General features: G+C 39.3%; 1 protein-coding gene across 2 annotated transcripts; it reads right to left on the reverse strand.

Moving 5' to 3' along the window:
• Positions 1 to 1301: 1301 nt before the first annotated feature.
• Positions 1302 to 25533, reverse strand: CTR9 (CTR9 homolog, Paf1/RNA polymerase II complex component). Of its 2 annotated transcripts, XM_068988405.1 has the most exons (25): positions 25362 to 25533; positions 23955 to 24053; positions 21768 to 22007; positions 21160 to 21277; positions 20190 to 20279; positions 19062 to 19210; positions 17878 to 17985; positions 14565 to 14672; positions 14223 to 14459; positions 13931 to 14020; positions 13697 to 13825; positions 13403 to 13586; positions 11860 to 11948; positions 10841 to 11026; positions 10673 to 10760; positions 10385 to 10533; positions 8770 to 8886; positions 8484 to 8629; positions 7499 to 7570; positions 6838 to 6973; positions 6548 to 6694; positions 6034 to 6191; positions 4922 to 5018; positions 4603 to 4715; positions 1302 to 2384 (listed from the first exon to the last, which is right to left on the reverse strand). In XM_068988405.1, exons 1-25 carry the CDS (start codon positions 25404 to 25406, stop codon positions 1958 to 1960), a joined length of 3522 nt encoding a protein of 1173 aa, XP_068844506.1. In that variant the 5' UTR covers positions 25407 to 25533; the 3' UTR covers positions 1302 to 1957. The 2 variants fall into 2 exon arrangements, with proteins under 2 accessions (XP_068844506.1, XP_068844507.1); XM_068988406.1 differs by lacking the exon at positions 7499 to 7570.
• Positions 25534 to 25988: the final 455 nt, after the last annotated feature.

The following is a 25988-nucleotide window of genomic DNA, read 5'->3' on the forward strand; positions in this document are numbered from 1 at the left end:
AGTTACATGTGACATATTGGAAAAAGCAGGGGGAGAGTAGACAGAGGACCTGGAGTATAGTCTGAACCTCACCTTTGCTATTATAGATTCTGAATCTCAGGCTTGTCACGTTTCACAGGGGGTGGGGTGGCGTGGGGTTAATATCCACCTTTCCTCCTTTAGTTACTCTAGTTCCTAGAGTTGCACATGCGGAGAACACATTCCTCAACTCTCCACTGGGTGAGTTGCTTCAAGTCTGTCCTTCAGGAAACCTTGCCTTGACTTTGTTCTCCCTTTGCTCCCATAACCTGTGCAAACATCACTCCATTTGAGGATAGAAAAGACACTTGATCTCTGTTCTCAATGCCTTTATAATGCATTTCATACTTGCTGACCAAAATAACTGCAGTTCTTTTTACAAACTGTTCAATACTACATAAAATGATGATCCTTAAGTCGTTAATCACAAAAGGTACTGAAAATAAAAATACATACTAGCACCTTGGTCTTACATATTAAAACATCTTTTTCTTTTGAAGTATTGTGTTAGTTTCAGGAATATGGCAAAATGATTCATATATATATATATGAATATATATTATGAATATGTATATTTTTTAGATTCTTTTCCACTATAGGTTATTACAAGATATCAGATATAGTTCCCCATGCTATACAGCAAATCCTGGTTATATAGTAATGTGTATCTCTTAAATCTCATACTAATTTATCCCTCCTCTCCTTTCCCCTTCAGTAACTGTTTTTTACGTCTATCAGTGTGTTTCTGTTTTGTAAACAAATTTCTATTTATTACTTTTAGATTCCACCTATAAGTGATATTGTGTATTTGTCTTTTCTATTTCACTTAGTATAATTTCTAGGTCTGTCAACATTGCAAGTGGCAGTATTTCATTCTTTTTTATGGCTGAGTAGCATTCCATTGTATATGCATTATACATACTACATCTCTTTATTCATTCATCTGTTGATGGACACTCAGGTTGCTTCCCTGTCTTGGCTTCCATAGTTTGTTTTTAATTTTTTGGCTGAGCCACACATGTGGGACCTTAGTTCCCCAACCAGACACTTAACCCACCCCTACTACATGAGAAGCCCAGAGACTTAACCACTGGCCTGCCAAGAAAGTCCCTGTAAATAGCTTCTTGCATCTTTAAAAACACTTCAGAAATCTACAAAGAATTACAAAACTTTTGAGTAAACAATCTTCAGTTTAATTCAGGTTCTTCCAAATATTTGCAGTTTATTGATACTAAATTTTCATATACAAATGTACTGCTCCCCCCCTCCCCAAATGACACAAAGTTTACACATAAAAATTGGTAAAAGAATTTTATTATGTGGCTTAGGTAGGTCTTTGCATTCTACTAACAGAAAAGCATTTTTCCACATCTTAGTCAACCTAACAAACGATATATTTGTTTTTATCTACATGGCTGCAGTATTACCCTATTGAAGAAAACCTTCCTTTCATTTGTACTTTGGTGCAATTATACAGTAGATACCTCTTTCTCCAGAAAATAAAAATATTCTTGATCTAAGCTTGAAATGGAAAAAGACAGTAACACCAAGTTTCTCACACCACTTGGTAAAAGATTGTAATAGAAATCCAAACAGTAAACTGCTTAACATACAAAGATGACACGTGTGCCACTGTTGTAGGCACTCACAACTCTGTAGGAATGCTTCAGCACATGGGTGTATTTTTCTGGGGTTTTCACATATGATAGGTGGAATTGTACCATAATGAAGAATAGTCACCTTTTGCTCAAGAGACTCAAATATTAGACTCTAGCACGGGAAACATCTCTTGGGTCATAGTAATGTACAAATGGATAGGGGAAAAAATTGCCTTAGCAAAAATTTCACCACTGACCAAACACCTGAAATGTTTTTATCACAGCTTTCATATGTTAAAAAAAGTTTCCTGCAGAGATGAAGCGTATTCATGAAATAGAGCCTAGTCGCTATCATCTGAACCACGTTCTGAGCCCCTATCCGAGGCCTCATTGTTGGATACCTCGGGTTCAGATTCATTTCCGGAACCTGGGCCGGAGCCCTCATTGTCAGATGCTCTTTCTGAGTCGTGGTCCGACTCGGCACTGGGGGACGCGGGCCGGGAGTCCATCTCAGAGCCTGCGGAGCGGCTCCGCCCTGACCGTAGGGACTCGTTGTCTGACTGTTCGGAGCCTGAGGGCCTGCGTTTCCTGGCCGGCTGGTCGCTGTCTGAATCCTCATCGGAGTGGGATCTCCGGGACCGCCGGGGGCTGCCGGCCTCGCTGCCGGACTTGTTCTGGTTCTCCTCCGAGTCGCTCTCCGAGGAGGCACCCTTCTTCCGCGGCTCGCCCTCATCTGAGTCGCTGTTGCTGTGGCTGTTGCGGGGATGCCTGGCAAAGAGAAATGCTCGTTACAGGCCAGGTCTCTGGCCAACACCACCTGACAATCAGGGGATGGCCTTTTAAAAGAGAAGGGCAGAATATTCTGGACCTGATCAGTGTTTTTACTGTGATATTTCTTTGGTGTACTTTTTTTGTAAATGAGAAGTTGTTCATAATAAAAATGGGATTAAGTAGGAAGAAAGAATAAGGCACGTTAGCCCTAAGACAGAATAAAAACAGGGAAGGATGACTCTCACTGGTCACACCAGGCACCTTTCATCAGAATTAATTTCACACGTAAAATCAGGTGAGGAAGGAATACATTTATCTTTATAAGCAAATCCACAGCAGCAGCCTAGGACCTCACTTGGCTACAGAGACTATGGACATGAACCCTCTCCCAGGGGTTGGCTGAGTGGGGCTCCCTGTCCCATCTGTGTAGCAGTCGGCCAAGGAGCCAAGCCACCATCCCGGTTCTGGGCTTTGCTTCTGCTCTGACGCCCTCCGACACGACTAGACTTACTCTGCGCAGGACACTGGGCTGAGGGGGTTCTGCTGCTTGCTCTCTACACATCAGACGTTAAAGGAAAGGGACTTGTGCTAATGCTCGGGATGGTGGTGCCAAGGGAATCGTGGCTTCCTGCAGGAACAAACATTCCCTCAACCACTGTGACAGCTGCTACCTCCACCCCCCCAACCCCCCACTGCACTGCGCTCACCAGGAGGGACCTGCTTCTCCTCTGGCATATTCCTTGGTTTTGGTTTCCATGACAAATATTCCAAGAAAGGAATATTAAATCCTACAGGCTCAGTCTAAGAAGGGTGATGGAGGTGAAACAGATTACTCTCCCCAGCAATGAAAACATCCCTGCAGACTGAAGAGAGGCTCTTTGTGCTTACATCTGAAAGAGACCTAGACACGCATCATGTAACTCAGGTCACTCAGGAAGGACGTGAAGCGTGCACAAGAGGATGCTGGATATTCCTTCTGTGTATACACCAGGTACCAGGGGGCCCCTTGAATCTAATTCACTCCGTTCCATCTGGCTAAAGAAGGAAACACTTCCTGAGGGTTCAACCATCACGCCTCTAATCCATGGACCAGGATAACACTGTGGGCAAGGACCAGTGGTTTATGGAAAAGCAATCTGAATCTGTGTCAACCAGTGTCTTCAGAGAAAATGGGAACCAAACATCTTCACAGATGCTTTACCCTACCAGGCTAGCCACCCCACCCCCGGCCGCAGACCCCTAGCCCCTTCAACATGCTAACCTCTCACTGCTGCCTCACCTCTAACCCACCAGGACTCCCTCTCTTGCTTTTATTTAAAAAACTCTTTTTTATTATTTATTGTTTTTTTTTTAGACGTACAGGTGATTAGGACTCTTTATTCTTCTAAAAGACTTAAACAGCCTTTTACAAAATATATCTCAGTAATTACCCTTAATACTTCAACTCCAGATTACATATGGTCCCTGGCAAGCAATAAATGGAAAATATGTGATAACACTTTCCCCAGTATAATGTAGTTTTGGCTTATCTGTCATTCTGTAACTGCTTCTAAAGGACAAATTCCTTTGAGAGGGGTCAATGTCTTTTTCCTCTGCATCTCCAGCACTTAGCACTCATCTCATAACATGGATATTAAAATATCTGTTGGATGAGTGAATGAAATGATGCCCATCAGTGAAATGATAGCCATCAGAAGAATAAGGCGTAGTATGGTATTAAGAGTCCTAGTCTAGGAATCCAAATGTGGAGCTTCAGGTGCAAGTTCAGGACAAGTAAAACAGAATATTGTTTGACCAAGTGGGCTATAAGCTAAAGGAGTACAGGACAAGCCCTCCACAGGCAGGTAGTGCTGAGTCATCCCTGCCTGACAAGGGAGGAAATGGTCAAGAAAGTGCCTTTCTTCCTGTGACCAAGATCCAGCTACTCCTAATACTTTAAGCCAGTCAATGGCAGTGTAGCAAAATGATACATTTTGTGTAGGAGGATGTCATATAGAAAATTTCAACTAATATCCAAGAAGAAAGGAGGTTTCAAAATAGGTTTCCTTCTGTAAGGGACAAATATTTGGTAGACAAAATGACAAGATCAGAATGAGGTGTGTGATAAGGTGTCTTCCAGTTCTAAGATTCTAAGAAACTAGAGATGACATTCTGTCACAGTGACCACTCTCGGTTACCTTTCATTAGGAGAACACACCAAGCAAAAAATTCCTACCCTTCATCAGCAATTTTCAGTTTATCTTCATCAGACGAATCATCACTTGATGATATTATGGCTTTGGATTTTATTTTTCCCTTCATTGAAGGAGGCAGACGTTCTGGCTTGGGCTAAAGAAAGAACACACATAATAGATTAGTGAAGACTTCCGTTAGGATGTCATGTTAAATTGGGTTTGCATTGCAATGATACAATCAAATGGCAACCAACAGACTTTAGAAGCAAGTGTCTGTGCTTGGAGACACTGCAGGAGGAGGATGTATCTAGCAGACATCTTTTATGCCTACCAGGGAAGAAAAACGTGTTGGACACTCACAGCCTTCTTCTTCTCTGCTCTCGGGGGACGGCGCTTTTTCGGTTTGGGGCCATTTTCTGTTTCATCATCATCAGATCCTTCATCTCCCTTCGGAGGTCTATAGTGAATACCAAAAGAAAGTGTGTCAAGATTCATTCATATGCCTATAAAGCCCAAGACTTCTTCGCCATCCAAATGGTATGAGTCATTCTCAACACCCTTCTCTACGGGTGCTGAATGAAACCAGACTGTGAGGCCACAACTTACAGTTGCTGCACAAGGCTCAGCAGTCTGCCATACAAATAAACCATGGATTTATGCAAAGTCTGCTGACTACGTGAGTCACTGTTGAGCCCTCTTAATGCATGTAAGATAAGCTCAGATCTTGCTCTTGGTGAGTGATAAGAGGATGTGAGAAAAGATCCAGGCTCCAGACTCAGCATCCTCCCCCTCCTCTTCCTTCCTTCCCAACTACTCATCCTAGGTCTGCTAATATTCAGCCATAGCTTCAATTCCACAGGTCAGTGTGTCTGATTGAATTCCACAAGCAGAGTCAGCCTCGGGTTGGGAAGAACAGGCCTAGATAATCCTGGAGGTTCCTGGAAAGGGAAGCACCACGAGAGGAGTGGGAGAGTTCAAGGGCCCCTCCAGGTAAGAGAGGACAAGGCACCCCTTGTCCTCACAGCGGATGGCATGGGAGGATGAAAAGCCCTTCTTTCAGCTAAATTCACATTTTACCCATCCTGTGAAACTTGAGGTGAGCCACAACTCTCACCATTTTACAGAGAGAAACTGAGGTTTAGAGCTTTTTAAGGTTATTAAGATGGACAGTTGGCACAGAACCACTAACTTTTCTCATTCTAAATTGCATAGGTTTTCCAATTAAGTGTTGCAATTTTATAGACATAAGAAAGGCAATTATGACTGGCTCAGAGCTCTCAGAAGGAAATTTGTAGTATTTGGTAACTGGGGTCCTTTTTAGGATTAAAGCAGGAAGCAGGAGCAGGAAAGGTTTCTGTCTGAGTGGATCAAGAGATTACCAGGTGTTCCCAAATTCTAGCCCTAAGATTCAGAAGGTGAAAGGTGTTTTCCACTTTCATGAAGTGATTGAAAAAGTTATCCCATGACACTACCTTCTCCTCTTCTTCTTCTTTCTCTCGCCGCCCTCCTCTTCCTCGCCTTCTTGCTCACTACCACTGCCCTTCCTTCGCTTCTTCTTTTTGGAGACAGGCAGGTCCTCATCGGTGTCATCATTGACAAATTCATCGAACTCTCCTCCCTTCTTGGAACGCTGAAATCCAAAGAAGACCACAGTCAGTGCTGTCCTGGCTGGTAGAATATGGCTGTATGAAATAGGCCTCATGCAATCAGTCCCCTGAGTCGATTGGAAGAGGTGCATGGTGAGGCCCATACTTTAAAACTGCTAATTGGGATGAATGTTTCTCATAGCAAAGATCATCAACTGCAAGGTTGCTACAAGATAAACTATACTAAAACTAACACTGAAGTGCATTTCTAAAGACTAGATACCATTTAAAGCATTCTCTGCGTTGAAGACTATCCTTTAGCAGAGGAGGAAGCCAAAGCGCAACTAAATGTTGAGTGCATTTAGGCAGGTAACTTCATTTCCAGCTGGAGTCATCTTACCCGTCCACCACCACCACCTCTTTTCTTTTCTTTTGTTGCTTCAGTCTCTCCAGTAAACATAAGAATATTTTTGGTCTTTTCTACATACTGGGCCCGCTGTTCCAAAAGTTTCTTTTGCTCTTCTTTTTCTCTGAGACGTTTCTCTTCCTATGAGGAAAACAGGGTAGGGAAAAATCTCATCAAAATGTTCTTATGACCATAAAATCATGGCTATCATCAAAAGAACTTTTTCTAACAAAGTGTATATATGCACACCTTTAATTCTATATCACCACAAACACAAGAAATACCTGTTCTTTGAGAAGTTTCTGCCTTAGCAGTTCTTTCTCTTGTTCTTGTTTGGCCCGCAACTCCCTTTCTTCTTCATCTTGCTTGCGTGCCCGGGCCACGTGGTATTGCGCCTGGCTCAGTAAGTCAGAGCATTGCCTAGAACGTTCCCAATTTCAAGAAATATGAATGCAGCTAGTATACTTTTTATTTAAAAACTCAGAGCATTTATATTATTTACACATATTTAAAAGTTTGAAGCAGGATCATAGGAAGTCTTAATTAGCAAAATTAACTTAATTTCTCATAAGCCAATACTGTCAACTATTTTAAGTGTCCAAATTATAACTGTCTTCCCAAAGCACAGCTAAAAAGATTCCCAACAATATCTTTACATATAACTCCGAGTCAGGAATCGTGTCTTGATTCTGACTACATAGCTGATGTTAGTGAAATCAGAAAAGTCTTCTCCCATATAACTTCAGGACTTGAACTAAATTAACTTTGGCATATTCCCTGAAAGAACCCTCAAGAAATAGCCTTAGCCCAGGGCGGAACATCCCAGAGAGGAGAAAGACTGATGCCTAGAAGGTCAGAATCCCTCACTACTGTGTCACTCTCCCAGCCCATATGGATATCACTACCTCACCCAAAGTCACCTTCCATAATAAATAGTAACATTACCTGGCTTCTGTAGCAGCAAGGGCCAAGTCAAATCTCATTTTATCTCCCACTTTACTCAAGTAACTGAAATATCTAAATGGAATGAGAAAATAAAATATGTAAAAAAAAAATTAAACAGACCCTTTAGATTTTTAATCTGTTTTCAAAAAGAAGTTTCAGAAAAGGCTTACATACTGACTGAAATTAATGAACACTTAATACTTAAATGTATTCACAAAGGGCTAGCATCTCAATAGGAAAAACACATATACAACTCACTTAAAAAAGAACTCTCAACAACATACCACGCAATACCAGCAAGTTCATGAAGATAAAGTTATATTTAACATTATCAGTAAATTCACAAACAACCAAAAATCAATTTCAGCAACTAATATTTACTAAACATCAAATTTACTAAATATGTCAGCATGGAGGTTAGGAGGCTTAAGCCATGAAAGCACATATAATTTACTAGGAAAGGCAAGAAATACTTAAAACAAGAACTCAAATAAGGTTGGATAAAACCTGAAGAGATGTCAGATTTTAACTTTAACATACACTGAGTTACCAACTAAATACTATAAAGTTACATAAATTGAGTTAAGCCAAATAAACTTATTCAGTTATTTAAGAGGAAAGGCCTTAATCTTAGCTCAAGGACAACTCCTATCTCAAAGAAGACACTGGTTTAACAGGTGACACTGGTATAACTCCAACATAAGTGGAGTCTAAAAGTTTCTAGTATGTAAAAGTCTGGGTCATATTACTCTCAGATTAATAAAAAATCTAGGGCAAGCCTATAAAGCTAGCCAGTTATAGGGGTTGGACTATAGGATCCAATTCTAGCAGGATCCTGGCTATGGTTTGATGTCACCTAGTGGCAGCTGTGTGCTTTGGTTTCAAAGTTGCCAGAATGAGTCTACTAGAGAATGATTCTCCTTTGAGACATATGGGTTTAAAGAAACAATTTCAAAGGTTGTTTGGAACAGGTACAAAATCTTACCTGTGTGCAAGCTCCAGTTCCTTCACAGCATTAAGTACTTCCTTCAGATTACTCTTTTCATCTTTCAGGACAGAGGTAGCTAATCTTTGTAGGACCAAGGCCACATTAAACATAAGAACTGTATCACTGGGTGCCACGTGTCTAGCCTATAAATAAAAACAAAGCAAATTTTTCATATGTTACGAAAACATGAAAACAATGTTAGTTAAGAGTATTAGGCATGTAAGCATGTGTAAAACAGAGTAAAAAATACAAACTAGCACAGAATTGAGTTCTCTGTTTTTACCTTCAGCAGGGTTTGTTTGCATTCCTGTAACTTGCCACATTTGAAGAGGGCCCGGGCCAAATACAGCACAACTTCTGTGTTCTGGTGCTTATAAAACTTTCTGAGGCAGTTTTCATACTACAAAAAGAGAAAAAGTTAATTAAAGCACAATAATTACATACTATTATAACAAAATTTCAAGCGATCTTCAAGCTATGTGAAAAGGTATTTATCTTCTGGATGGTTAGTTTCAAAGACTAAATTGAGACTGATTCTTGACATTCACCAGCATACATTTTCACAACATAAAAACCTGATAAGAAAAATTACATACTCGAAATAGTCTTTCCATTTGAAATCTGGACCAACACTGAAAGGTGAAACAGATGGAAGGTCTTTTTTGTATCTTTAGCAATACAATCTAGAAAAGACTTACTGATGATTTATCAGAAGTCATACACCTGGCTCCTATGGCGCTCTACCACCTTTCTTTAGGGCTGGTGGAACCTACTGGCAATCAATATGAGAAGCCTCACAGTTCTGGTTGTTAATCTCTTCGTAAAACTAATATAGCAATGCTGGTATTAATTTTGCCACGAACAAGTCAGTTTCTGACCATGCAACGTTAGGAGTATTGTAGGCAAGTTCTTCTCAGTGAAGATGGTTAGATGGTTTATCCCTGGCTATTAGCAATTGACTTGCAGACCAAGAAGGCTGACCTCCAAAAATACAACCTCTGAGACTACCATATGCAACCAGGGTTCTGTAAGTCCTTGTGATGAGTTACCTTTCCAATAATAATAATAATACTCATCCTTTTTAGAAAAAATGGTTAACTACTTCCCAGAGCCTGGACTGCTCATGTCTTCTATCTTTGGTCAGAAACTTGTTTTTTTCTGGCCATAATTTCAATAAGAGCATTTTCCCTTTTTCACTAGGTATGCTAAAGATGCTCACTATGCTAAAGATGCTGGGCATGACTCTTTCACTTCAAGTAATCAACAAATATGAAAAGCGTAACAAAAATCTCTAGCTATGAAGTTATCCCCATGGAGGGAGTTTTTTCTTTTTAAATGTCTTTTAACCTTTCTGAATTGCAGTTCTCATCTGAAAAGGAACAGGATAAAATGAGCAAATGAATAATTGCTCAGTCGTGCCCGACTCTTTGTGACTCCATGTACTATACAGTCTGTGGAATTCTCCAGGCCAGAATACTGGAGTGGGTAGCTATTCCTTTCTCAAGGGGATCATCCCAGCCCAGGGATCGAACCCAGGTCTCCTGCATTGCAGGTGGATTCTTTACCAGCTGAGCCACTAGGGAAGCCCAAATGAATAATAAATCCCACTATCTTCCGGCACTTATACTGCTATGCTAGGCAAATTAGTGCCAAGTATTTTTCATTCTGGATCCTCATAATATTCTATGAGATTAATGTACAAGTATTTCTGTCTTATAGACATGCCCAAGACATGCAATTAATGGTGGAGCCAGGACTCACATCTTTGTCTGGACATCAAAGACTGGTCTTAACCTTATAAAATTATAAGCCTCTAAACCGATGGGGCAGGAATGGTTAAGAAAACAACTGCTCAACGATGATCACAAAATAAAATATTTTGAAAAATAAAACATTACCATCTGAACAGCACTGATATATTGCTTTTGTTCCACGTAGATGTGTGCTAGATTCAACCACACATCACTGATATCTGCTGTTGCTTCTCTTACTTGGGCAAATACATCACGAGCTTCACGGAAATATCCTTTGTGGGCCAAGACAGCTCCTAAAGTTATAAAAAGGGTCACGGAATTAGAACTTCCTATTTGTAGCCAGAAAAAAAAACTAGAGAGAAAATCTGATCTATAAACATCCTTCCAAAAGCATTTATTTCACAATTATGGATATCCAAATCTTATAATTACCTATGCCATTAGCAGCGTATAGATTCTTTGCATCATTTCTGAGTACTTGTTTGTAGATAGCCAGAGCACGATCCTGATGACGCTTTTCCTATAAAAAGATTATTAAAAAAATTCAAATAAGAATCAAGTAAGAATCAACTTTGTTTTAAAGAAATGAAAAGAGATTACCTTTTCTCTATCTCGGGTGGGCTGATGCAAAGTTTGAAGCCAGACGTTGCCAAGGGCCAGCATAGAATAAGTGTCACTCTGAGTAGCTGGTTGTTTTAATATCCTCTCAAATTTCTTCTGGCCTGGACCCCATTCTTGTTTTGCTAAATGAAGATTACCAATCAAAGACCAAGCATCTGGATGGTCCTAAAAACACACATATAAAAAGAAGCAAGATCTGTAATTTGGCTTTGGAGATCAACCATCTTTCCAGAACAGCTGATTCCTGGAGAGGTTTACAACAGTTTTTTTCAAACTGACAGCTGAGATGGATTAATGACTCATAAAATCAATTTAGTGTTTAGTTATCAGCATAAGAGATGCAATAAAATGGAATACAGTAGAAACAATGTACTGCCTAGGGCAATATGATTTTACAAATCATATTTATTAATCTGTAAAACTTTGATCTCAGCTATTTGCGTACACATGTGTGTGTGTACTAGGCTGTGATGTGAAATCTAATTCTCATTGTGGGCCACAATCCAAACATCTAGATGACGCTACACCCTTTGAAGTGAAGTGAAGGTTGCTCAGTTCTATCTGACTCTGCAACCCCATGGACTATATAGAGTCCATGGAATTCTTCAGGCCAGAATACTGGAGTGGGTAGCCTTTCCCTTCTCCAAGGGATCTTCCCATCCCAAGGATCAAACCCAGGTCTCCCTCATTGCAGGTGGATTCTTTATCCAGCTGAGCCACAAGGGAAACCCAAGAATACTGGAGTGGGTAGCCTATCCCTTCTCCAGATGTTCCCAACCCAGGAATCAAACCAGGATCTCCTGCATTGCAGGCTGATTCTTTACCAACTAAGCTCTCAGGGAAGCCCTTTAGTATCTTTAAAAAGTAAATGTAAAAAAAAAAGGGGGGGGGGGGAGCCAACCAACACAGCCATTAAAAGAAAAAACTGATTTCCTGAAGGAAAATGGTGATGTGGTAATGTAATTATTTTTTCAAACCCAAGAATTATTATTACCAACCTGATTAATCTGAAGAGCTTCCTTAAACCAATCTGAAGCCTCATAAAAGTTTCCTTTATCTCTAGCCATTGCTCCTAGGCGCAGATAGCCTGAAAATACACAAGTTTTTATGTTTAAAATATTAGCTATAAAGTAGGACCATAATTTTAAAGTTGCACTTTTAAAATAATTGTTTTTCATTAACACATCACAGGTGAAAAAACATCAAGCATCAATATAGTTAATTAAATATCTAATAAGTTAAAGTACAACTTCAATGCCATCAAACCTTCCTGTTTGAAATCTCAGATTCTCTCTTCTACTCCATTCCCCAAGTTGGCACTCTGGATCAAGTCATTATCTCAAGTTAAGTTATTTTAAAAGCTTGGCATCATTTTGTTTCCCGTTTCTCTCTGATATACAGCACTGTGCTTGGCATATCACACAATAGTGAAAACACAGACCACTAAGGGATTACTAGTTAGAAAACCTGGGCTCTAACTAATTCCCTTAAGTAATTTTAAAAGTGAAAGTGTTAGTCACTCAATCGTATCCAACTCTTTGCGACCCCACGGACTGTAGCTAGCCAGGCTCCTCTGTCCATGGGATTCTCCAGGCAAGAATACTGGGGTGGATTGCCTGTCCTTCTTCAGGGGATCTTCCCGACCCAAGGACTGAACCCAGGACTCCTGCACTGCAGGCATATTCTTTACCATCTGAGCCACCAGGGAGTGCCACACAAATGTCAAATTGTTATTTTTTCCAGAAAATGTCACTCTCTCAAGAAACCAACAATGGTTTACAATTGCCTATCAACTCAGTTCAAATTAAGCCTGGAATTCAACTAAAATCTTATTTTAAATCACTTTTTTATTCATAATAGTATGACAGGGGCCAAGTTACCAGCCCTTGATTTGACCAGAGTCAAAACATCATAGCTTTAGGTTCTTTTAAGGGAAGTGCAGCATATAAATGATTTTTAGTTAGAAACTTTCCAAATTTCACACTGTTCAGGTTGCAAAAACTCAAGGTAGGACATTTTTAGGAATAATTATTTCCAGGAAAGGCACTCTCCTTTATGACTATTAAAAACACAGTAAATCAAAACAGAAGCCACCATTAAGATAAACCCATAACCAAATATGTCAAGGAGTTGTTAAAAGCCTAGTAAAGGTAGCTGACCCACTGAAGATGGACTAGTCTATAAAATATGGTCCCACTGGTTTTCAGTTGTTTCCTTCTGTTTCCAGGATAAATTTAAGTGAAGCTGCATTTTTTTTTTAAGGCCACAAATTTGCTTTGAAGAAAAGGTATAACCTTTAGAACAGCTGGTTTTGTTTTTTCAATAGTTTTTTTTTTTTTGCTACACTGTGTGGCTTACAGGATCTTAGTTCCCCGAAAAGGGAATTAATCTCCAGTGGAAGCAAGAAATCCTAACCACTGGACCATCAGGAAATTCCCTAAAACTATTTATTATTAGTTCCAAGAAAGATTTTTTTCAGGCTAAATTTTTGCTCCTGTTGTGAGCATTTAATACATAAAAAATAAAGTTTAAAATTCTTACAGTCAACATAATTAGGATGTTCCCGTAAGATGTTTTTATATAGTTTTTCAGCTTCATGGAATTCACACATCGCCTCATACAGCCTGGCTAAATTGTATGACGTTGTAACAGAAATGGCGTTATAATAATGTTCATCATGCTCAGCTTCGGCCTTTGCACGATCCAAAGATGCCAAAAAGTATTTCTAGGAAAAAGAAAAGAAAATTACACTGTGAAAAGACTTGGTTGATACATCGAAAAAGGTGCGCACTGAACTTGATAGTTCAAAAGAAGGAATTAGTCCTTCGTTCCTACCTTTGCCTCACCCAGATTTCCAAGTCTGAAGTGAAGGGCACCCACGTTATTCAGAATCTCTGGGGGGACATCGGCCTGCACTTTCTCCTGAAGGATGCGTGTTGCTGTTCCATAGGCTGACAGGGCACCCTGTATTTTCATGGTGGACAGAATAAGGTGTAAGTGAAAAAGAGAGAAACACTATATCAGGCTTACCAAAAACACATTAGGTAGATGAAAAATGTGATCAAATACCTGTATATCAGTCTGTTCTAAGATCTGTGCCAACTCAATCCAAGCTTCAACATCATCAGGATACTGTTCTGTGACCTTCTTCAAATGGCCCTGGGATAAAAAGAGATCACTAAGCTAAGGCATTCCAACTCTAGGCTATGAAAGTAAAACGTGGTAGCTGCTCTACCCTGTTTAATGTCAGTTGTTATTTCAACTGGAACAAACTCAGCTATCAAAACCATATTTCTATAAGCAATAACAAGAAATGAGCATCTAGGGATAGCTACCAGAAAATAAGACTTTTAAAACGTACCTTGGCAATATCTCTTTTTTCTTGGTCTTCTGAAGCAGCATATAAAGAGCCAAGAATTTTCATAGTTTCATAATTATTAGGATAAGCTTTCAAAACTTTCTCAAAGCACTGAGATGCATTCTCTTTGTCACCTCGATAAATGTACATTTGTCCCAAACCAAAAAAAGGCAGCACAAAAGAGGATGAGGCAAACTGTGTGGCTTGATAGTAGTATTGGAAAGCTTGGTCATAATCTTCCTAAAAAATGAAAATAAAACAAGAGCAACAATATATACAAACAGAGTTAAAGATCTGGAAAACCATTAAAGAATTAAGATCCTCCAGGATGTAAAATTAACTTACCTGGACATGGAATGATCTAGCCAACTGATAGCAACTTTCTGCTTGCATGGCCTCCACTTCTGTATTATGGAATGCATGGAGAGCCAAGTGCTGGACTTTACTGTAATCCTGAACAAGAAAGACCCAAAAATCAATGGGTAAGCTCCAACAACTCTACTGGTCTGTCATAGGGTTCCTCAAATTTCACTTTAAAAATTTGTTAACTGAATTAACAATAACAGCACTGTACCCATATTTACAAATCACTCTCCTTATTCCCCTTGCTGATAAACTTAGGGAAGATGGGAACTAACATTTGTATAGTACTTAACATTTGCTCAGTATGTCTATTACTTCATTTAATCTCCACAATAATCCTTTGAAGCATTAGGCCTATTTTTGTGATTAGAAAACCCAAGAGAAGTTAAGTCCCTTATTAACAGTAATGGGAGCAGTTATGATTTAATAAGAACTATTATATCCAAGGGTTTCTCTTGTGGCTCAAATGGTAATCTGCTTGCAATGTGGGAGACCCAGGTTTGATCCCTGGGTCAGGAAGATCCCTCAGAGAAGGAAATGGCAATCCACTCCAGTATCCTTGCCTACAGAACTCCATGGACAGAGGAGCCTGGTGAGATACAGTCTATAGGGTTGCAAAAAATCAGACACGACTAAGCAACTACACTTTCACTATATCCAAAGTACTCTGCTAGGTATACTTATGTTAGTTCTAAGCTTAATCAACCTTCCCTGCAAAGTATGTCATTACTACCATTTTATTGATGGGAAAACAGAAACTTAAGTAAAGTTTGTTATCCAGAGTGAAAAGCTAGAATCTCAGTTTACTTTCTTCCCCACTCCAAGGATATGTTCTGTCACATGAAGGTAACAAGTACCAGCGCCTGGACCTGCATTCAACTCTATTTGAATGCATGGGTCATGACCTTTCTACTAGATTTGACTTTCCTTTTGATTAATCTGCCAAGTGTCTCAAAAGTCACAGTTCATACATCAGGGGTAGAAACAATGTTTCAGTTTTAATAGGAATGTGTTTTATTCATCTGACCAGAAATCTGGTCTGATGTAAAACTTTTGACATTTTTTTAATATTATAAATAATGGGATGGCAGCTTTTAACAGGGACTGTTTCCCATTAGGTAGGTATGTAATATGGATATTACATTTAACAACCCTAACTACCACCCCTCAAATCCTATAAAGTAGGTATTATTGCTGTTTTACAAGTGAGGCAATTAAGGTTTAGGGAAATCAGTATATTGGCCCAAAGCCAAGGAACTATATATAATGGTGATGCCAGAATCTGAACTAAGTGACTCAAACTCCACACCTTTAATTACATGACACAGCCTTTAGCTAAATTTCTATCTTGTTCACTAGAATGAGGGTATGGAAATAGCCTGTGTACCTTCTAGGTTTGTTTTAATGACAAACTGAGAAAACGTATGTAAACATGCTCCCTCCGTAAACCTTACAGACATATATTCAGTGCAAGAGGACCTCATGACACCTGGTACGGCACTGATCATAGATCAGATGTTCAGTAACACTCAAATAGACTCCCTTGATTTACATATTTCACCTAGGTAATCTTTAAGGTTCTGAATATACTAATTGTGCTCAGTAGAAGCAAGTCTCTATCTTCAGCAGTGGAAGCATGACTAGCATTGAAAATAAAAAATGCGTTATTCTCATCTGGTTCAAGGAAGCTGTCCTAACATTTGTAAGCACTGACTACTAGATATGCACTCAAATATTTAGAATCATTAGTCCTCTGTTTTTTGTTGTTTTTTTCCCCAATAAAAACCAATCTAACTTGTGTTAATGTTTTATCTTAAAACAGTAACACTTCATTTACTTTTAAAATATATTTCCATCTTCTCCCTAAGTAGTTGCCTTTTAGTACTGTAATAGCTATCGCATAAATGGTTTTTCTAGTGGTCATGTATGGATGTGAGAGTTGGACTGTGAAGAAAGCTGAGCACCAAAGAACTGATGCTTTTGAACTGTGGTGTTGGAGAAGACTCTTGAGAGTCCCTTGGACTGCAAGGAGATCCAACCAGTCCATTCTGAAGGAGATCAGCCTTGGGATTTCTTTAGAAGGAATGATGCTAAAGCTGAAACTCCAGTACTTTGGCCACCTCATGCGAAGAGTTGACTCACTGGAAAAGACTCTGATGCTGGGAGGGATTGGGGGCAGGAGAAGGGGATGAGAGAGGAAGAAATGGCTGGATGGCATCACTGACTCGATGGATGTGAGTCTGAGTGAACTCCAGAGTTGGTGATGGACAGGGAGGCCTGGAGTGCTGCGACTCATGGGGTCACAAAGAGTCGGACACGACTGAGCGACTGAACTGAACTAAACTGAAAGCTTAATTAATAATTCACTATGAAAGGGGCTTCTATAGCCAGGGAGAGTAAAGCACCATGGTTAACAGCTCTGTGACCCCAGGGTATTAACTGTGCTTCCATGATTCATCCACAAAATTAAGAAAATATTACCTATCTCACAGGATTGTTTTGAATATTACATAAATTCATGGCATGCACTTTTAACAGTACTTGGCATTTAGTAAGGATAGAGTGCATACCAATAGCAACAATAACAGCAATATAGCATGTATTACTAATAAGGATCGATGTAATTTTGTGAACTTTTACTTAAATTGCTATTTAATTAAAGTTCTTGGTATAATTTAGTACCTAGTTGCAAAATGATTTATTAAACTCATGCTTACCAACTATATAAAAACTTTTCTAGTATTTTAGATATCTAGAAAGCCATTGCTCTACAGAATTAGTGGCAACTTTAAAAATGACATCATGATCAACATACAAAATAAACAACATACAAAAATAAACAAGCTGTGCCTCTCTTCTTTCAGCTACCTAGTGATCGTCTTCTAAAAATGTAGCTCAAGAGCGTTTTCCTTCTTGGTGGTAAACACTTTTCTTAACCACTTAATCATTTCCTCTTTCATTTCTCTACCACAGCAGGGTAGAGACCTTTATTTTTACATTTACATTTGTTCACATGTCTGGGTTTTCTATGAAACTGAACTCCTTGAGTGCAAAAAATGTCTTACTGAACTTCACACCTCCATCACAACATTGGGTATGGTATACAGGATCAATAATTATTAAATGATTGAATGAACAAACAGACATACCTAGATACTAATATAAACTCTAACTTGAAAAAATTCTCTTGATTAAAATTTCTTTTGAAGTTAAAAAGATAAAGTGTCAACTGCAGTGCAGAAAAGCAAAGATAAGGATTTAAAATTAAACAACTTTAATAAATGATTTCTCCTACCTTTTTGAAGAAAAAGTGATTTGCTAAGTGGTTTAATACCATAGGGTTGCTAGGATCAATAGTATAGGCTCTGGAAAGAAGCTGGACACCATTTTTGATGGAATCAGCCTAAAGGAAACACAGTGATGACAGGGATGAGAGAAACATTACTTAAATAGCACTTTTTCAAAGTTTCTTTTCTAGTCTGAAGAAATAAGATTATACAAATCTAAGTTCAGATACCAAAATATAGTTCTTTTTAACTTTCTCACCAGCAATAACAAATTTCAAACCGTGATGGTGAGATTATAAATTGGCACAGCCACTACAGAAAACAGCATGAAGGTTTCTCAAAAAACTAAGAATAGAACTACCACATGGCCCAACAACTCCCCTCCTGGGCACACAGCTGAAAAGCCAAATATTAACTGGAAATACTACCTCAAAATCCAGACCATTACTTATAATTGCCAAGATATATAACCTAAGTGTCCATCAACAGATGAATGGATAAAGATGATACACACACATGTACATGCAATGGAATACAACACAGCCATAAAAAAGAATGAAATTTTGCCATTTGTAACAACATGGATGGACTTGGAAGGCATTACGTTAAGTGAAATAAGTCACAGAAAGATAAATGCTATATGAATCTAAAAAATACAACAAAATAGTGAATATAACAAAAAAGAAGTGTAGTCACAGATATAGAGAACAAACTACTGATTACCAGTTGGGGAGGGGAGGGACAATATAAGGGTTGGGAAGTGGGTGGCATAAACTATCAAGGTATAAGAAAGGTTCAAGGATGTAGTGTACAACATGAAGAACATAGCCAAGATTTTGTAATAACGCAAATGGAAAGTAATCTTTAAAAACTACAAAAATTAAAGGAAAAATAATAGAAATAAATTCAAACAGTGAGTTAAACTTTCAGAATTTAGCTTTCTTAACAGACTTAACTGCAGAAACACTGCCACTGGAAAGCACTTCCTGCCCTTTGAAATTGGGTGAATGTAATACATATACCTGATATCACTGTCCTAAACAATCTACTGCTAATCCCCAAGGCAAATAATAGGAAAGACTCCAAAAGACTGCATTTTTTAACAGCTCTGTTGAGATATAATTCAATATATAATTTAATACTATTCACCTGACAAAACAGTCAGAAACTAAACAGTTTTTTTATCACACACCTCTTTATTATTGAGTTCTAGAACAGCCAGTCCCACCAATGCGCCCACACACTTGGAATTGAGTTCCAGGGCTCTGCTGAATGCCAGACGAGCTTTCTCCAATTTGTTAAGTTTCACAAAGCAATGGCCCATTCCTAAACGAACCTCCGCTACAAAAATAAAGTCAAGTTATTTAGTCTGTCAAACTAAGGCATTCTTAGGATTTAAATTTTTTAAAATGCTTACACACTATTTATAAGTTGCAAAATGCCAGAATTAACCTCAACATAATCCCACCATGAAATCTTTGTTTGTATCACAATCTTGACTTCACTGGGGGTCAGAAAAATAATGTTATTTTTCTTGTCTTCCAATATGCCTGACTATACTGTACCTTCAAGCTCTAATTTTTAAACAGCAATTTTTTAAACAAAGAGCTTCATTATAGGCTTAAATAAAGTGACTGGCTACCTGCACATCTGCAGAACTAAGCTTATAAATGCTTCCCAATTTCAAACCCATGCCAAAAGTCAACCATGTTCTTATCAAAGGCCAACCTCTCCAGTGCTCATTAGATGCTACCCCTTCTCATCTAAGGTCACTGCACCAGCAACCCTCCCCTCTTTTTCCTGCATCATCAGAATTTCCCTCTCAACTACATCATTCTCATCCATACACACTCCCCTATCCTAAAAAATCCTCTCTTGATTCCATTTGTCTTTCCAGTGTCACTTCATTCCTACTTTCCTTAGAAAGTCAAGCTCCTTAGATTCTATACTTGCTGCCTCCAATTCCTTTCCTTCCCTTTTCTCTTTGGACTCCACTACGATGAGTATCTCACCTCTACCATTCCAATAGAACTGCTTTTATCAAGGTCACTAATGATTTGTATGTTGCCAGATCCAATGAGCAACTTTCACTCCCTATTTTACTTGGCCTAACAACAGAATTTGACACAGTCTGGCAATCTCTCCTTCTGGAAACACTTGATATTTAATTTCAAAATTTGCTAAATGAATGTGATTTTGCAAAGAAAAAAAATATACAGGAAAAAGATATATTAAGAACTACTTCTACTCAGCCTTTGAATCAAATATCAATATTTTAAGTTGGATCATATACAGCTTAGACTTGAAGTTTTCCTCTTACCTGGACAACCTGGGTTAGTCCGCAAGGCTTTCTTATAGTAAGCTAGAGCGCCTCTGTAATCCTTCTTGTTGAACGAAATGCAAGCTTTACCTGTAATGGTTTTTAAAAATAAACATGCACTTATTAAAGAACTCAAGTGTTATATACTCTCCACTAACTCACCTAGATCAAATATATATCTCCCAGTAAAAAACAGTCAATAGTAAAAATGATTTCATATTTAAACTTGCTTTCCATAACAATCTATTAACCTATGTCTATAAATAGAACAGTCCTATATTTATGTGAAATGTTAGAAAACAAAAATTAGCTTAGAGTTGTCCAAATAGGTTGTTTACTGATTCTCTAGAAGTAGATTACAAATTATGCTTAACTGGTATATATTTTATTTCCGTAATGCCAACAGAAATGATGATCTCCTGCAGTAAGTTTTTTCCGTCTTTGTTTTTTTGGCCAGGCTGGGTGGCCCTGAACCCAGGTCCTTGGCCATGAAAGCATGACGTCCCAACCAATGGACCACCAGGGAACTCCCTACGAGAGTTTTTTTGTTTTTTAAAATTTTATTTATTTTTAGCTGCACTGGATCTTTGTTACTGCATGCAGGCTCTCTTCTAGTTGCAGTGAATGGGAGCTCCTTTATATGGTGCATGGGCTTCTCGTTGTGGTGGATTCTCTTGTGGAGCACTCAGGCTCAGTAGTTGAGGTACACGGGTTTAGTTGCTCCGTGGCATGTGGAATCTTCCTGGACCAGGGATTGAACCCATGCTGCCTGCATTGGCAGGTGGATTCTTAACCACTAGACCACCAGGGAAGTCTCCTCCCCACCCCACGAAGGTTTTATTTTTACTAAGGTAAAGCTCTTCTACTTTGCTGCCCAGCCCAGTTACTACGGAGCTATCAACAAAGAGATGTATTTTAGGCACATGCTGAAAAATAAAGATTCCTAAGATGGTTGCTGAAAATGACTTACCAAGCAGTGCTGGAATATTATTTGGAGACTGGTTAAGTACAAAATGAAACTGTGCATCAGCTTGATCCATTTTGTCACCTTCAAGAAGGCAGAAGCAGGCTCTTCCTAACAAATGGTTCTGAAAAAGTAACGTACCATTTTACACTTGACTTTACATAGGACTAACCGTGATTTAAGACAAATGTGTAACATGAAAATGAAAACCATACAGGGCAGAAGTTGGGCATCACACAAATTCCCCTAACACTATAGTGTGTTTAAACCATCAGTAAGCAATTCTGAATTACAAATTGAGAAATTATCCCAAAATGCAAGCCAAGAAAAATGACAAAAAGAAAAGTTCAAACTCCTTAAAATATATCTGAAATTCACCTGAGGATGTTAGAATTACCAACTCAACATGTTTATAAATTTCTATGCTAAATATGCCCATATTAATTCAACAGTGTGAGGAATTTCTATTTTAATAAAGAACCCTTCTCCTTTTAGACTGTTATCAACCATATTAAAAATTGTTTTAGAAACTCTGTTGCCTATTACACACATTTTGCTTTCACGTGGCAATTTTTTCCTCTTTCATAAATTCAAAGAAATCTGACTTAATTTACCTGATCATACATAATAATTTTATCTGCCATTGTATACAATAGGGTTGCCTGTGTAATAAGATCCTTCTTGTTGTCCTTATTCTTTTCCTTACGAGCCTGTTGAACATAATAGGCTGCCAATGTATCCAAGCAAGTCATCTGGTCTTTTTCATGGTCTCTATAATCCAAATTGCCATCTATACGCGCTGCTTCCAACAACTTGACAAACTCTTCTGTTTTCCCTTGCTTGTAGTATTCCAGCTATAAGGCATATAATCAAGTTAGAATTATTCTATGTCCATACAAAAAGTTGAACACAAATGTTTACAGAGGTTTTATAGGCCCCATACTGGAAACAACCAAACTGTTGATGAAAAGGTGAATGGACAATCTGTGGTCTATCTGTACAATGGCTACTGCTCAGCAGTAAGAAGGAGCTACTGGATATATGCAACTATGTGGATAAATCTCAAACTAATCTTCATTGACAAAAAGCTGATCAGGGGTTGCCAGGGCACTATTTTGCTTTCATGTGGCATTTTTTCCCTCTCTCATAAATTCAAAGAAATCTGACTTAATTTACCTGATCATACATAATAATATTAACAAGTGCCTGGGCACTATGGGAGGGTGGGGAAGGGAGAGCTGGGGGGAAAGTTTCAGGGCTGATGGATGTATGTGTTATTTTAAATATGGTGATCATTTCACAGGTGTATATATGTGCTAAAGCTTCTCAAATGTCTGTGTTATATTCAGTGATCTGAAATTAACCTGAGGATGTTAGAATTACCAACTCAACATGTTTATAAATTTCTATGCTAAATATGCCCATATTAATTCAACGGTGTGAGGAATTTCTATTTTAATAAGGAACCCTTCTCCTTTTTGACTGTTATCAACCATATGCAGTTTACTACAGTGAAATATACCTAATCAAGTTGCTTAAAAAATTAAAATCACTATAAATGTTTCCATCTCCTTACTCAGCAATAGTTGATTGCAAACTAAATCAGAGCCAAAGAGAGAAAGAAATAGTGAGAGGTATAAAGAATTCCAAACAAAAAACTTGGGTTCTAGTTCTAGATCCACCAAAAATTATCTATGACTTTGGGCCTGTTGAATAACTTCTGTGGATATTTGTTTCATTTGTTAATAATATAAGGAATATCCATCATTAGCCCCTTCCTTTGGGCCACAAACAATGCCAGGAGTTTCTTAGACATTATCTCTAATCTCTACAACTATCTTTTAATCCAGTGTTAACAACCCCCTATTTTAGATGAGGAAATAGGCTCAGAAGATAGATCATTTGTTGAAGGTCACGGAATTAGTTAGCAGCTGTGTTGAAGTTTGAACAAAGGCCTTTCTAATCCCAAAGCCTACATTCTTTCTTGTTTTAACAACCTGTAGCCCACAATGGTTCATAAATTTATCTTACTACAGGTGTCATGCTAACCCTGCAAGACTCCAATTTTCATATAAGTGCTGTGAAAGGAGGCATTTGTACTAAAAAAAAACAACTTAAGTTCTCTTCTGGTTTTAAAAAAATGAGTGACAAGCATAAATGGCCTGTTCTCCAAAGACTGAGAAAACTTGGCACTTAAGTCAGGAAGGCACTGCTTGTCACTGATAGCACCTCTCTTTAAACCCAAGCCTAAGAAACTCAGGAGTTACACTTGAGCACTGGACACAAACCTAATTCCAGATCTGTTTCTCTGACTATTCAAGCTAACATTAGATGCCTTGTTTATATCCTTACATGAAAAGTGACTTGTGGCAAACTTGCTTAGGAATAATGATTAAAGTATTCACTATATTTCATTACTATAATCATTTCCTATAATGTTCCCACAAAAAAGAAACATAATCATGCAGGTAGTACTGAGGTGTTAGATTGTTTACATTGTGGCACCTTGTTTTTTTCTCAGTTTATCTGCAAATCATAAGCCAGTCCTCACTGAATAACCAGTAAATAATCAAATGTTCAATGCTGAGTACTATTTGGCTTAAGTGAATTTTGCTTTTACCAACATATTCTAATTTACCAGAGGCCAGCAGACCACTTAGGAAACTGGACTATAATATAATTAACTTTCACATACACGGTACTATCATTCACCCAAGCTGGCTATTACTGTATCTGAAAACAGAAACCACATATTTTTTTCCAGTCGACATATAAAAAGTATTTGTTACATGAATACTCACCGCCAAAGCAATCCATATGTGCAGTTGTGTGTGTTCCTGTTTCAGAATACTGATAACTTCATCTCCCTCCGGTAACTGATCAAAATCAAGTTCAATGACCTAAAATACAAAATGTAGGTTTTAACTCTTACTTTTCTTTTTTTCTTTTTTTTTGGCCATGCCACCACAGCATGTGGGATCTTATATCCCAACCAGGGACCGAACTTGTGCCCTCTACAGTGGAAATGCAGGGTCTTAACCCTGCATGGGGTACCAGGGAAGTCCGTTTTTCTTTTTGAAATCCATGTTTCTCCTCTGACTGCTCTTTTCCCAGAGATTCATCAGTCTGGTTATACATATAATTTTTTTTTTTTTAATCAATAGGATCTGTGTTCACTTTCTGTAAGGCTAAACAAGTATATGTTAAGAAATGTTTAAGGAGCATATGCCAAATACATTATATGGAATAGTAAAGTAAAAGCATAGCAACAAATCCTGCTAGCTGTCTTCAAATCACTAGAACTATATAAAGCTTTGAAAAAAAATGAAAGGAAACTCTGCTTAATGCATAGTGCAGGTAAAGTGTAGATAAGCACCCCAGAGACTCTGATGCCATTGGTCTGACAAGAAGCACAATCCTAGAAGCAAGGCAACATGGAGGCAGCATTTGTGTCACACACACTCCTGACTGTGGCACAAAAATCACAGTAGAAAAATTTCCTAGAATTAGATCGTGGTGGTGGTTATACTGCTTTGTGAATATCACTAAAAACCACTGCATTTTATGGTAAGTGAAACACATCTCAATATTGTACCTCAATCGAACAAACAAACAGGAATATGAGATAGCCAATAAGACAACAGCAATTCTGAGAGCTTTACTCAGACAAGCTATTGGCCATCCATAAAAGAGGAGACAAGGGAGAGGGGGGCAATTCTATCAGCACACAGCAGCGGCTTGGGGTCTCTATTTCGCTGAGAGAGCCTTGTGCAGCGACACGGGAGTTTCTAAGGGAGGAAGGGCGACATCCTACATATTCCCGGGGAGAGATACTTAGTTTGAGCAGCAGAGAGAACACAGTGACATCAGTGTCCACCTCTGTGGTCTGTGAGGTCCCTCACATTTGATCAAGCACACTCACACTCCCGCGCCTCTGAACTAGGAAGAGCGGAGTACTGTCAAATACGAACAGGTTGGAGGGGAACTTCAAAAGAACTCCTTCTCGGGGTGGCCTCAAGGTTTCGGGGACCTGATGTTCCCAGCCTGGGAGGGTGCCGGGGCTGGGGAAGGAAGTGGTCGGAGCTTCGGTAGGGGAGTTCGATCTGGGAGAGACAGTGCTCTTACTTCGGAAGCGAAGTCGAGAGAAAGGGGGAGGGGGAGATCGTCCAAGTTCACGGCCCCCACCCTCCCCCATGCTCGACACTTACCTCGTCAGTGTCCCGAAGGGGAATCTCAATAGAGCCCCGCGACATGGTGAAATTAGAAGGAGAGCGGGCGTCGGGCCCCGCCTCTCCACAGCCGGTACTCCTGGCTTATAGCTCGTCCGGAGACTAGCGGCGGCTCGGGCTCCGGTTGTGACTGCAGCCCCGCAGCGCCGCCGGAGCTTCGGCTTCTCCTTCCCGTCAGCCGCTCAAACAACGAACAGCAGACGGCGACCGGCGACTTCCGGCAGCCCCGCCCCCTGCCCCGGAAACTTTCCACGCGGGAGGGCCTGTCCGTTGGGAACGCTCCTTCTGTGGTTTAGGTTCCCCGATTTTAAAGGAGGGTTTGGAAGATTCGTAGCCCTACCTCTCCGAGGGCCTGAGGCTATTGAACCTGAAGCCGCCCAGGAGCGGGGATAAATAGGTGGAGAGCGTATCCGCCCCTTCCCACCTTAGAGGCGAATGAGGCTCGGATTCGGGGCCTGGCCGCTGACTGCCATGTGTGAAGTGAAGTGAAAAGTCGCTCAGTAGTGTCCGACTCTGCCAGGCTCCTCTGTTCATGGGATTCTCCAGGCAAGAATACTGGAGTGGGTTGCCATTTCCTTCTCCAGGGGATCTTCCCGACCCAGCGAT

This window comes from Capricornis sumatraensis, chromosome 16 (genome assembly GCF_032405125.1).
Source record: "Capricornis sumatraensis isolate serow.1 chromosome 16, serow.2, whole genome shotgun sequence".
NCBI classification, from domain to species: Eukaryota; Metazoa; Chordata; class Mammalia; order Artiodactyla; family Bovidae; genus Capricornis; species Capricornis sumatraensis.